The sequence below is a fragment of the Sebastes umbrosus genome, chromosome 13 (assembly GCF_015220745.1).
Source record: "Sebastes umbrosus isolate fSebUmb1 chromosome 13, fSebUmb1.pri, whole genome shotgun sequence".
Lineage (NCBI taxonomy): Eukaryota > Metazoa > Chordata > Actinopteri > Perciformes > Sebastidae > Sebastes > Sebastes umbrosus.
In genome coordinates, this window is record NC_051281.1 from 2,732,737 (window position 1) to 2,747,589 (window position 14,853).

Sequence of the window (14,853 nt, forward strand, 5' to 3'; positions counted from 1 at the left end):
AGCAAGATTCTTATTTTTGCCCTTTTAGTGTTATTTTAATTCCATTTAGCATAATTTTATTGGTGCTAAGGGCTGATGACTGGTGTTTCTGGGCCATTTGGGTAAACCACTTGAAGGTGCTAAATGTTCTCATGCTATTAACGTTGATGCCATGTGGCTACATTTCATGTTTTTACTAATGCTGTGTTAAAAACGTAGTCCTTTCAGTCCTGTTACTCATATGAACCATCTGCCATTTAAAAAAACCTTGTTAAAAATAAATAAAAATGCCTGGATATTCCCATTACAAATTTTTAATAAATAAACATGTGTGTTATTAGATACAGAGCTGAAAAAAGACAATTAAGTTTATGCAAATGGAACCGATTCGGTGGAATTTCCATTACTGTTAAATCAATCAGTGATCCGGATTTTATCTGATCTTTATCCAAAGAAACTCTCACACATTGATACTCAAAATGAAATATTTAACTTTCTGCATGGCAGGTAATGTTTCTCTTAGAGGAAGAAAGTAGAAATAGGCCTAATACTCTATTTCCTTGTTCTCCTGGACCGTCCTGGTATGGAGACCCAAAGTGTTCACCATTAAATTAATAATTAAGATATTCTGAAATTAATAAATCTTTATGATGTGATTGCTCATTCAGACCAGATGATGGAAAAAAGGATATTTTTAAATTAGAAAAAAGCAGGAGTTAAATAATAATAAAAGAAATACCTGTTTGCAACATGAAGCAGCATAAATTAACATTTCATAATAATAATAAATAAACATAAAAATGTCATGGTTATATTACATATGTTTCCTGCAGTGGTGGAAGAAATACTTGGATATTTACTTAAATAAGAGTAGAAATACCACAGTTTGAAAATACTCCATTACAAAAAAATAAAATCCTAAATTCAATATGTTACTTAATTAAAAGTAGAAGCAAAATGTATTTAAAGTATCAAAAGTAAAATTACTCATTATGCAGAAGGTTTCTTTTCAAAACCATATAACAAGCTATATTATTATATAATATTATTTTATAAATTAAATTATAGAAAAAAGAAATGCAAAAATAGATAAGTAAAAAATGTATTAATCAATTAATAAATGTCAAAAATGTATAAATAAATGTGGAAAATAAAAAATATTAAATAAAAAGGGAAATTAAACAGAACAGTAAATAAATAAGTAATAATATTAGGAATAAAAAAGGAATTAATACAAAGATGAATAAATAAAGAAGCAAATTAAAACAGAAATATAATTTATGTCAAATGTTTATCAATTAATTAATGACCATTTATTTGTAATATTATTTTTGCTACATTTAATGACATATATATTTATTTATCGAATCATTTATTTATTAATTTATTTGTTATTGTTAAATCTTATTTTCCATCTTTTTTTCCAGTAAATAACAGCATCAACATTGTAATTTAATTTTGTATACAACCATGAACCTGAACTTGAACCAGCTGAAACGCGGTTCTCTTCCTGTTTGTCCTCTCAGAGCCGCCGTAGTGTGACGTCACAGTCCAAGATGTCGCTGCCTGTGAGGAGCAACATGAAGCATCTCTTCAGGTTCATTCAGAGATCCTCCTGCTCTGCGTCCTGTCCGGGACACAAGGTAGAGAGATCCTGTCCGGGACACAAGGTAGAGAGATTAATGATGTGATACACATGTAGTTAACGGTGATGTAATGTGATACAGGACTTTTAAAAGGTAATATAGTGCAGAAGGAACTGTTCAGGCTGAGTGTAGTGCAGGGAGAGAATGAAGTAGAAATGATTAATACCTTATGTTACTGTTTATATTATCACTTCTCTTTCTAAATCACATCAGTATGCTTTTTTTAATGTGTGTGCTGCAGGAATTATTATTCCACTTGAATGACATGTAGGCTGCATCAAGCCTTCTTTCTTTCTTTCTGTCTTTCTTTCTATATAAATAATGATCATAATAGTGCACACCATGCACAGTTCCTGCTGTGCTAATTAATATGTGTTTTAAAGAATTCACAAACTGTCAGATGCTTGGAGCCGGCTTCATGTGGCCATTCCATGAACTGCAGTTTTTGGCACTTCCGCGTTGGCTTCATTTCTCAGCACCGGCCGCTTGGTTGTAATCAGAGCTTCTCCATGCTTTGTTGACATAGCCGGGCCGGCCACGCGTACTTTAGTGCATGTTCGTGCATGTGAACGTGCCCCGCTGGCCAGCTCGCAGCTTCTGCTCTACACTGCTCTCATACAGCTGTTACAGCTGATAACGCCGTGTTGCTGTTGTGTGTTTCTGCAAGTGTGATACAAGGCTGATATGAAACATATTTTTGGTTCAGAAAACGTCGACATCCAGCGTATCCCGCGGTTTGCAGGAACGTACAACGCCAACATTTTCTCTGGCGACACAATAAATGAATAAAAAGCAAGGAAAGGCATTTCTGAAGACAAGAGGAGGAGGCAGGAGGACCAACCTCTACTGGGTGGCCAGGAAACAGGAGCTGACGGCTCACACACACACCAGCATGCATACTAACCCATCTCCCACCAGTCGGCCTGCGCTCCACCAACCAGCTCTCCCATCACCAAGGCGTGAGAGAAAGTACCGTCACTAGATTGACATGTAGGCTGCATCCAGCCTTCTTTCTTTCTTTCTTTCTTTCTTTCTTTCTTTCTTTCTTTTCTATATAAATAATGGTCTTAATAGGGCACACCATGCACAATTCCTGCTGGGCTAATTAATATGTGTTTTAAAGAATTCACAAACTGTCAGGTGCTTGGAGCCGGCTTCATGTGGCCATTCCATGAACTGCAGTTTTTGGCACTTCCGCGTTGGCTTCATTTCTCAGCACCGGCCGCTTGGTTGTAATCAGAGCTTCTCCATGCTTTGTTGACATAGCCGGGCCGGCCACACGTACTTTAGTGCATGTTCGTGCATGTGAACGTGCCCCGCTGGCCAGCTCGCAGCTTCTGCTCTACACTGCTCTCATACAGCTGTTACAGCTGATAACGCCGTGTTGCCGTTGTGTGTTTCTGCAAGTGTGATACGAGGCTGATATGAAACATATTTTTGGTTCAGAAAACGTCGACATCCAGCGTATCCCGCGGTTTGCAGGAACGTACAATGCCAACATTTTCTCTGGCGACACAATAAATGAATAAAAAGCAAGGAAAGGCATTTCTGAAGACAAGAGGAGGAGGCAGGAGGACCAACCTCTACTGGGTGGCCAGGAAACAGGAGCTGACGGCTCACACACACACCAGCATGCATACTAACCCATCTCCCACCAGTCGGCCTGCGCTCCACCAACCAGCTCTCCCATCACCAAGGCGTGAGAGAAAGTACCGTCACTAGATTGACATGTAGGCTGCATCCAGCCTTCTTTCTTTCTTTCTTTCTTTCTTTCTTTCTTTCTTTCTTTCTTTCTTTTCTATATAAATAATGGTCTTAATAGGGCACACCATGCACAATTCCTGCTGGGCTAATTAATATGTGTTTTAAAGAATTCACAATCTGTCAGGTGCTTGGAGCCGGCTTCATGTGGCCATTCCATGAACTGCAGTTTTTGGCACTTCTGCGTTGGCTTCATTTCTCAGCACCGGCCGCTTGGTTGTAATCAGAGCTTCTCCATGCTTTGTTGACATAGCCGGGCCGGACACGCGTGTACTTTTAGTGCATGTTCGTGCATGTGAACGTGCCCCGCTGGCCAGCTCGCAGCTTCTGCTCTACACTGCTCTCATACAGCTGTTACAGCTGGTAACGCCGTGTTGCAGTTGTTTTCACTGTTAGCGCCGGCTCAGCTGTCACCATGTTGAGTCGTGTGGAGGCAATAGAAATGCTCCCAATCTCGAATTTAGCACCTTTAAACTAAACTAAAGCACAGTAGTTGTCTATAGCATTGATCATTGAAAACTGCATGTCACATATGAAAATCTGGCATTGATCCTTAGTCCTGTTTATTTATTTATTTTATCAGATTATTGCTGATATAAATCAGGATACTTTGTTCATTTTAGACGGTATTATATTTAGGTAAAGTTCTTGAATGTCTGCTTGTGTTAAGACAAAATGAAACACTAATACATTGAGAAGTTTGTCATATTTTGCTATATTAAGAAATAGTTTTATAGAATTGTTTTAATACTTTAGAAGTATTGTTTGGTATCATCATTACAGACTCTCATATTGGCACCAGTATCGAACAATTTAAAATAATAACCATTCATTTGCAGAAGACGTTTTTCTAATAAGAGAGGAAAATCATGTTATTGTGGTGAGGGAAAGATCTGCTGTGACTTGTAGTTGCAGTCATTATTAGTGGTGCATTGAGTGATTAACGCTGCCTTCAAATGGGGTCGTGTTTACCGTGTTCACGAGAAGAGTCCATGTGAACGCCCTCCTCCTTTTTTGTTGAAGCATTGCTCTAATAAAAACTTGGGAGATTGGAAATGTCAGTGTACAGACAGCCTCTCCTTTTCCTTCACCTGTACCCTGCTGGGGTTGGATGTGCAGATTATTCACCTTTTTGCTGTTTATTCAGTGGAGTTGACCAGCAGCAGCAGCTGAGTGCAAGATTTCAGGCATCTTTTTCATTTCTTCTGGGCCGGGAGCCAAAGTGCAGCACTTCTTGTAGTGCAAAAAGTCTTATTTTTAGGGTCAGTCCATTGCTTTCAAGTGTAAGTGTCTCTTCAAACTGTTGCTGTTACATATGTAGAGAATGCGGGCTGAACTGTAGCAGGAAGTTTTGGTATTTAGAGCAGCTGCATTTAGTTGGACGTGTTTTCAGAGAAACAGCAACAGGCAGCTTTGGTGTCAGAATCAAAGAGGGAAGGTTTTTTTTTTCTTCCTAGAGTGCAGATGAAAGCAAACATGGTTACGCCCCGATCCCTGGGGGAAGGGCATTCTGGGAAATAGAGGAAATCATAAGCTGAAGTTGAACTAAGCTGAAGCAAAATATGGTTCTCCATAAAAAACAATTACAGCATGTCATCACATGAATTAAATATGATACATTGATTCTTTTTGGCCTTTACAAAACCACAGAATTATTTGTTATCAAGGATTTTTTATGGCTTTATGTTTCCTGCATGAATTTAAATCACACCTTTTTGGATTATTCTGTTTTGGGGACATTCGCTTCTCACCATGTGACGCATCACGTCATTAATCGTTCCTTCTCGACTGTAGCAGCTTTCATTTGTGACTTTTTTCCTCGTCTATCTCGAGTTTATTCGGTCTCCTTTCCTAGTCTGGCATGTGACATCATATCCTCAGTAGCACTCCTTGAGTGCACCTTTTTAAACACGCCTATAACTCAGCTGAGAGTTTCCTATCATTGCCCGGCTGCCTCGGAGAAGCAAATGGGGTGTTAAGGCAAACAACGAGTCCCCTGGCACGTGTAAGAATAACCGGTGTGTTTCGGTACAACAACGATGCTAATTATTGAGCCGTTTCTTGCATTACGGTGCAGTTAAAAACCTCAACCATCTGCCCAAAGCCCTGTTGCTGGTTGATGTACGAGCTGTAACACAGTATACGCGTTCACCGCCGTCCCGTCTGTATTTTGTTAGGGTAAAGTCTCCGGAGAGGCCGGAGAGGTGTGCGACGAGAGGGGAGGAAGGGGGGTGGAAGAAGTACTCGAAAAGCATCACAGCAGTGCTTCATTACCAGCAATAACATCAGAAATGAAGTGTTGGTTTTCATTTGTTTTAATTTTCTCCAAATGTGAGTGCAAAACACCAGCGCGCTCACAATGCCCTGAGGTGTGATGTGCGTCAAACAAGACGCTTTTTTGGAGGTTTTTCTTCACTGGAAAATGTTTAAAAAGTCACCGAATCTCAACGGACCGACACAAAGATGAAGTGCGACCTTTGTCACATGCTTTGAGTTTTGGGAGAAATGTTTGTGAAATGGCTTTTTAAAATCTCTTCACTTGTGGTTAAAATTGGTTAAATTCTGTTAATAACAAATATCAGTGAGATGAGTCGTTCAGTATTTCAGTGTGTTCTTTGTGACTCAACTTTGTTTATAAAGTGGATTATTCCAGTTGTTTTTCAGAGAGAGAGACCAAGGCAGGAAAGTTCAAATGAAAGACACCATTGAGTTGCATTTTGGGAAATGTAGGAATCATTTTTTGTTTTACTTTTCTCTTTTGAGTTCCCAAGCTTTATTGTAAAACAAATACTAAATTGCTGGATTTCATATTTAAGTTTATAAAGTGCCAAACATAATCCCCATCGCAAGCGACCTGAGTCAGTTACAACCCGCGGCTGAAAAACATATTCCTTTACATGAACCACAACTGAATGTCTGCAAATCAAGGGGGAAGTGGCATGTCTTGAATTATATTTTCTAAATGCAGTTAACTATAATCAGGGTCTGCAGTGGTTTTGAATGTCTGTCGTCTTAAATTAACTTCCTACAAATGCATTGATGTCTGTTCGTCTGTTATGTCAGTCTAGTTATGTTTCTCTCCTGAAATTTGTCCTCAGAAAACCTCTCAAAAAGTCTGGCATCAGAAGGCAAAAACAAAATCATTGAAAAACAAGCAACAAGTATTTGGCATCTTGATCAAATATTTGATTAATATACTACTAATTTTAGAGATTAAAGTCGTAAATTGAGGAGAAAATAACTTAGATATTCTCTGACATTAAAGTGGCAAATTTACAAGAAAAAACACAAACTTGCAAGATTATGAAGTCATAATTTTTTGAGAAAATAAACTAAATTTACAACTTTATAATCTTGCAAATTTGTTAGTTTTTTTTCTCGTAAATTTGCCACTTAAATGTCAGAGAATATCTGAGATTTTTTGGTAAATTTATGACTTTATAATCTTTCAAATTTGCATGTTTTTCTCTTGTAAATTTGCCATATTAATCTCAGACAATAGCCAAATTTCTTTCTCGTAAAATTGCGACTTCATAATCTTGCAAATTTTTAAGTTTCTTTCCTCATAAATCTACGATTTTAGAATCTCGTAAATTTGCCACTTAAATCTTAGAGAATATCCAAGTTTTTTTCTTGTAAATTTCTGACTTTATAATCACGCAAATTTGTGGGTTTTTATTCTCATAAATTTTCCACTTTAATCTCAGAGAATATTCAAGTTTTTTTCTTGTAAATTTATGACTTCATAATTTTGCAAATTTGTAAGTTTTTTTCTCATAAATTTGCAACTTTAATCTTTGAGAATAGTTGTTTTCTTGGGAATTTTACGAATTTATAATCTCGCAAATGTATGAGTTTTTTTTCACATAAATTTGCCACTTTAATCTTAGAGAATATCCACGTTTTATGCTTACGACTTTTATCTCAGAAATTTGCAAGTTTTTTCTCGGAATATTACCCCTTCCCCTGCTCTGTAATTATTTATTTGTTTTACCTACAAAGGCATTAATACGCCATCGTTAATGTCTTAATATTTAAGGCGTTGCATATATTAATTCAACCTGAGTTTAGCTGTTGTGTTGAAAGGTGTGTACTCTCTACAACCCTCCCATCTCACGCTAACCTCCAGCTTCGCGTCAGCCCGTCCCGCTGTCCCGCCGTCCCTCGCCTGTGGTCCCGTTATTGACTGATATCAGTCATGTCAGCCCCCGGGCTCTAGGAAAGAGGAAGTGACTTCTAATTTGCCTCTCTGTTCTCCTCGGCTCCAAATTCACTTACTCGGGTGTCAGCTAAAACCATTAGAGTTGCTCCCGCACCACATGGGAGAGACCGGCGAGAGCGAGGAAACATGGCCTCCCCTTTGAGGATGTTCATTAACTGCCCTATTTATTTTCAACTGTCAGAAAAGCCCGCTAATTCTCAGCAGTCCCCTCTGTGTAATTAGGTCTGTCGTAGTCATTCTCCAGCCTCGCTCAGACGCTCTGCACATTTCTTAAAACTATCCCATATGTCAACATCCTTTTTTTCAGACATTCATATCTAGCTAAGTGGAACTACAGAATCAGTCTGTAGCTGTGCGGCCACGGCGGTGACTGGGGAGTCTCTCTAGTTTTCCTGTGTTGTAGTCGCTGCCTCATCCAGCGCCTTTTCACTGAGCGGCCGACACTTTTAATTAAAGCATACCACGTATCTGGTGTCGTGCCTTTTGAGCTGCACTCGAGTCAACAGAAGGAAATGACTGGACTCTTCAGAGAGGAGCTGCTGGTGGAGGTTCGCCACGAGTGTTATCATAATTACATATTGATAAATTTATGAAGTGTGTGCCGTTTTATTTTTTGCTGTGTTGTGACTTTTATGTGTTTTCTGGGTATTATTAACCCTCCTGTCCGTCATTTGTTTCCTGCAAGCGAAATAAAAATCACACAAGTCCATTGTCAGCACAGAAGGAGGAGGAAGTGGTTTAATGAAACTATTTGAAACTATTTGGAAGGAAACAAGTAGCTCTGGCATGAACGTGTTTATCTAACGGTGAAAAAATATACGAATTAAGGTTGGCTTCTCCAGCTGCACACAGCTGCTTTACGTGTGATCACGGGGATATTGTGGTTTTAACAGGGTCTGAACTTACAGTACAGTTTAGAGCTGACCACTTTCAGTCCATTAGTCGACTAATCGGTCGTTTTGGTCTTAGTCATCTAAGATTTCTTTAGTCGATCAGTCATTTTTTATGCTTTTTTCATGCTTCTGCAGCAGCCTAGTCGGCTACTTTGCATACGCCGTTTTTAATAAATCAGTTTTTTGTCGGTCCAAATTTAATAATTCATAAGAGAATATCCTGAAGTGTGATTTGGTGGATTACATCTTTGGAAAATGTTTTATTTCTTTGCAGTGGGCGATGTGCTGTTCTGTGGCTTACAGTATGACTGGCCAGGATTAATGCTGTTGCGCGTTGTTAATTCTCTTCTTACAAACCATTCATTGTTGTGCATATTCCCAGAGTAAAGAGGATCCTAAAGTGTGTGATTTCATGTCATGAATGGATGGTTACGTGGCTGGATTATTTGGAAGAGAGAGCACCAAATCGGTACAGTAAGCAAGTTAAAGTAAGAGTGAATGATTTATTTTCCTCCCTGTCTGCCTGTCTTGTATCTGGGACAAAGAGCTGATAGTGTTGTGTTATATGTTAGATTCTACCTTGACTTTATGTTTGGAGCCTTCATGCAGAACGGTGATGTACGTCTCTGCGTGACTGGTGGAGGCTGAAGAAGACAGGGTTGTTTAGTGAGACCACTTTGTTGGCAGGGCCGGGGTCCCAGCGTACAGGGCTCGGACAGTTTTTGTCACTTCTGCGTTGGCTTCATTTCTCAGCACTGGATGTTGCTGTTTGGCACGGACAGGTGAAAACCCGCCGCACGGAATCAAAGAACACTTTCTTGGCCAGAAAGTTGTACCCGAACATGCCGCAAAGACAACAGCCGACGACCAGTTAGCGCGTACGCTCTGCGCCTGCGTCAGCTGAAATAACTCTCCCCACCAGTAGGCGGCGGTAGTCTGTATTCATCATTCAAAAAGGGAAATCAAAACGGCGTTGGCCGACCATTTTCACACCACCCTCACTCACCACTTAGCTTCATTCCAGATGTTCATGTCGCTGTGAAAATATCCGTATGTTGGAACAATCAGATGAGATGAAGATGAAACATGAGAAGAGCCTTCTGTGTTTTTCCTCTTGACTTTACTCGTTGGTTTGCTTTCCTCACTTCCGGTTCTCTTCTTGTGCACTGATTCGTTTAAGCTGAACAGCCAATCAGAGTGATTTATCTTGATCTTTTATTCGGATCTCCATTCTTCCTGGAGTCCACCAGGAGTTTCCTGGAGTTTCTCTCACTGACGAGCTCCGCAGCCAATTCAACATGCTGAATCGGCTGAAAAAACGTTGACACGGACAGACTAGAGTGGACGGTGCAGGACACACCGCAGAAACTAGGCCGACGAACGCCAACGGATGACCGTCGGCTTGGTGTGTCAGGACCTTTAGTCCTTGAGGTTCTCAGAGAACTAGCTTCTAAATCAGTTTTAGTAACATGTTTTAAGGGTTTTATTGTAACATTGAGTAAAGTTTTCTTTGGGTTTAACGTCGTGCACATTCTTACCCTTACAGTTACATCAGCAGGTAATATGACGCCGTCGTTGATACAGTATCAGTTGTCTGTGTTTGTCACTTCCCATAAAGCAGAAGGGTCATTAAAGCTTCCTGTCTTGAGTAGGCACTGCCCCTCTCGGCTATCTCCCCCCCGGCCGTATTGAAGTCTGGTTCCTTCAGAAGCTGCAGCCTGTTAGGGGCTGGAGGCTGGAGGCCGGGGCCGCCTCCCCTGCCTGGTTATTTTTGGAGCACCGTCGGGCCCTGTCTGCGGGGAGTGCTGTTTTTGAAGGGCCTCCAGTCCCATTAATCAGCCGAGGGACCCCACGGCGCGAGCGGGCCCCGAGCCCTGGCCCGCCACACTGCAGCGTTCTGTTCCTGTACCCCCGCTCTCCGCACAGTGTGAAACTCAGAGGAACCTCATCAATCTCACCTGTCCCACACGTCAACCGCAGATTTAATCAAACGCTCCTTTTGGGCCGTCCCCTCCGCTCCCCCCTCCAACACTGCGAGGGAAAAAAGAAAAAGTCTGGACTCGGCTATAGTCCCACTTTTATTCTTATTTATTTTTTCACATTAACTCCTCCATCACTTTCTTTTTTTATTTCTCCTGCTTTATCCACCGCTCCACGTTTTAGTTTGGTTGCCTCTCTGTGTTTTATATACGTTCATGTTGTATGTGCATGTTTTCTTTGTGGTCGTATGCACTTTGTTTCAAGCTGTGGTGTGCACCCACATTGGCTAAACACACACACACACATGCTTTTAGGGATAAAGGGGGGGTAATACACTAAACCCCATTTCCTACTTGATACCTCACTGAAGAGCCGCTCTGTTGGTCGCCAGCGTTAACAGGTCCCACCAGTGAGAGAAAGACAGAGATGAAGAAAGATAGCGAGGAGCGGGGCGGAGGTGTGTCAAGGTGCATTTCAGCATGATGCCGGTGTTAATGGGGTACGTGGGGCGCCCGCGACCGAAGAAGAACACTGGATCCTGTGTGTCGGACGACCCGGCGGGAGAGCCGTGAAAACCCCTCCATCTGTCGACCCATCTCGGTGCAGCCGCGGCCCACAAAGAGCTGATGGTAATTCACAGCGGGGCCGAACGGCGATGCCCTCCGGAGGTGGTTTTTTTTTTCGAGATGTGTTGAAATTGGCGCGGTAAAACGGCGGTGACCGTCGGGGCCTCGCTCGTCAGCCCCGTGGTGAGAGAGATGTCAGTGGGCCACTCCGGGACTCCCCGGGCTCTGATATGATGTATGAGGCCTGAAAAGCAGCCCAGAACAGATCTGAGAAGAGAAATCCACTGTTCTGAGAGTCCAAGCTCGACCGAAGCTCTGGCTGTGATTAATAACCGTGAGCGGAGCGAGACTGTCGGCCTGGACACGCTGGAAGCTGCAACGGCTCAGTAATATTAATGGTGAATCTCAAGTTCAAGTTCTTTATTGTCAAATACTAAAAACATTACAGCGAAGCAGTCGTCGGCGAGGAAATTCTTAGTTTTCAGGCTCCCTCCAACAATGTGCATAAAAATATGTATAAAAGAATGATGTAAAATTTGAGTATAGAATCTAAGATATTAAAATTGTACGACGGCGTATTAGTGATATTTAGGTAAAATAAATACGGAGCCGGGGGAAAACTCAGGATTTCCGAGATGAAAGAGGAAAATGTACAAGAAAAATACTCGGAAAAAGAGGGGAGTGCAAAACCGCGGTAACGTCAGTCACCGTCTGAATTTCGTTGCTCCTAAAGTATTATTATTATGGTAAGGATGGTCTCTGAGCGAGGTGAAGGTCCTGAAAGATACATATACACATTATCTTTCATGTTTGTGTTCTTTTTAGGACTGTCAATCAATTAAAATATTTAATCACAATTAATTGCCATAGTTAATCGTGATTAATCACAAATTGATCACATTTTTTATCTGTTCAAAATGTACCTTAAAGGGAGATTTGTCAAGTATTTAATACTCTTATCAACATGGGAGTGGACAAATATGCTGCTTTATGCAAATGTATGTATATATTTATTATTGTAAATTAATTAACAACACAAAACAATGACAGATATTGTCCAGAAACCCTCACAGGGACTGCATTTAACATAAAACAATATGTTCAAACATATTGACCTGATGATGGATAAAGATGAAAAACTAGTTCACTAAAGTTAGTACCTAATGTCATGGCAATCCATCCGACAGTAATCGAGACATTTCACTCTAATCCACAAATGTCAACCTTCCTGTGGCACTAAAGGAAATTAGGATTCATCATCTGGGAAACATGAATGTTTAGTGGTAATCCATCCAATAATAGAGGACCAACCAGCTGACAGGATAAACATTATCATCCCCAGAGCTAGGCGGATAGCGTGGTACAAAAAAAGGTCAAGTTTTCTGACCTTAAGAAACATTTTTGAGGCACAAATTAAAGCAACAGCAGGCAGGAATCTGTCCTCAACTAACAGGAACACCAAGCTCAATGCAAACAACATATGATTGGATTTTAATTGGACAAAATTACAGTAAAATAAAAGAGTAAATCCCCGGTGATCCCTGTTGTCTTCGTCACCTCCCTCTGTGTTGATGACGCGCAGCAGACTGGAGAAACGCTGGTCGTTCTCTCCTCATATTTAACTCTTGACAGACCCGACGCTGTTGTATTACATCGTCGCCACGGTGACGAAAGCTTTCCTCATCCACGTCTGCCATATGCTGTACGCATTACGCACCATGTGTGTGTGACATTAACGCCAACAGCTAGAAGGTTACATACACTAAAAAAAAGCCCATGTTTTCACACTAGCGGCACCTTTCCGGGAATATGTGTTCATTTGTCTGTGTGTGGTAATCTCCGTAGGGACGCAGGTCGTATGCAAACACAGACGTATGTCCGCACGTGTCGTGGTCTTTTGCCTACATCAACATCAGCTAAGCGGTGAAGGTGTCTGTCCGTATGAATTTGACAGCTCACATTAAGGATCAACACCGGTGGAAAGAAAAGAGTCCATCAAACGAGCAGTAACGGGACCAGATCCTTCACACGAGCTGCATTATTAAATGGAAAACTTCATTCACTTCATTTAAGAGCTAATAGATGGTCTTCTTCTTTTGGAGTCAACGCTGGCGTTCCCACAAGTCCGGAGAAAACCTAGTTCCATGGAAACAACAGTTCCCTTTTCTCCCCAAAGTCTTCCAGAGTCCTGGAACCACTTCATTTTGGGAGCTGAATGACAAATGTTGGATTCATCATTTTAGTCAGCGCAACATCCTTACAGAATAATGTGTAACAATGACAAATCGTACTGGGACCAGATGCATAAAACACAGAGTTTGTTTCTTGAATCATATAAAGTCTTCTTGCCAGATTTTTAAAGCCGTGCATTAAAATGATTTCATCTTTAAATTATACTAATCTTATGCTGAATTAACAGCATTCCATCAGGGCAAAAACAGACACCTTCTAGTTGAATAAAATATGTATGCGCCTTCAAGTAGCATCATCTACATTGCTAGGTGTGTAACTGTAAATCACACACACTCAGACAAACTCATAAACATCCTAAAAGACTAACATTGCATATTAGATTTGTCATATTTTTCTATTTCCTGTCAATAATATCACTAATTTCTTTAACGCTACTTTTGATTTGAGGTTTTAGCGGGCTCAGTTTTAAAGATTCTGGTATCATATGAAACTAGAAAACCTAAAGAATCCTTTGGTACCAACCATGTCATTCCAGCTTATCACTAAATTTTGGTGAGGAAAAACTGTAATAGCCATTTTCAAAGGGGTCCCTTGACCTCTGACCTCCAGATGTGTGAATGTAAATGGGTTCTATGGGTACCCACGAGTCTCCACTTTGCAGACATGCCCACTTTATGATAATCACATGCAGTTTGGGGCAAGTCATAGTCAAGTCAGCACACTGACACACTGACAGCTGTTGTTGCCTGTTGGGCTGCAGTTTGCCATGTTATGATTTGAGCATATTGTTTTATGCTAAATGCAGTACCTGTGAGGGTTTCTGGACAATATCTGTCATTGTTTTGTGTTGTTAATTGATTTACAATAATAAATATATACATACATTTGCATAAAGCAGCATATTTGCCCACTCCCATGTTGATAAGAGTATTAAATACTTGACAGATCTCCCTTTAAGGTACATTTTAAACAGATAAAAAATGATTACTTTGCACTTGAACACGAATAATCATGATTAAATATTTTAATCGATTGACAGCCCTAAATAAAATAAGAAAATAAAAGTACTATTGATTTCCAGTGTTCTTTTTTGTATGCCAAATTGTAACCCCTTATTTAGCGATGTTTCCAGGTCTTTATGAGGGTGTTTAAATCTGGTTCTAAATGTTTCTCCAACATAAGAAGTGAATCACTCTACAGGTATTTGAAGGCTGAAATGAATTCACTTGCGCAGGTTTAATATGATCCGTGGTCTAAGCATGCTAGATGATAATATTTTATTACTCTTGGCTTCACAGCGCCGTATTCATTACAAACATTAATCGCTTTACAACATTCGCTGTCATCGTGCAGTTGTTGATTTACTTCTATATGTAACCTACTTTCACTCAGAGGCGCATGTTTAGAGAGACTTTCCTCTGACCAACGGTACCACGGCGGTAACGCTATGCGTGATAGCGCGATTGCCCAGTGGCTAGTTAGCCGCGGCGTTGACTCTCATTTGACACTCGATTGGCTCAAATGACACCATTACCATGTCTGCATGGCTAATGGCTTCCCCCGGGGGCTGCAGCAGAGGGGGAACATGCGTTTGGCGTGTCAGCTCGAGGTGA

The 14,853-nt window shown here is 40.7% G+C and overlaps 1 protein-coding gene across 1 annotated transcript in view; it reads left to right on the forward strand.

Annotated features, from left to right (window-relative positions):
• Positions 1-1,499: 1,499 nt before the first annotated feature.
• Positions 1,500-14,853, forward strand: part of wars2 (tryptophanyl tRNA synthetase 2, mitochondrial) — a 29,313-nt gene continuing 15,959 nt past the window's right edge. The window contains 1 exon segment of the mRNA XM_037790623.1: positions 1,500-1,649. Within this exon segment, the coding sequence (XP_037646551.1) occupies positions 1,536-1,649 (114 nt within the window). The 5' untranslated portion in view covers positions 1,500-1,535.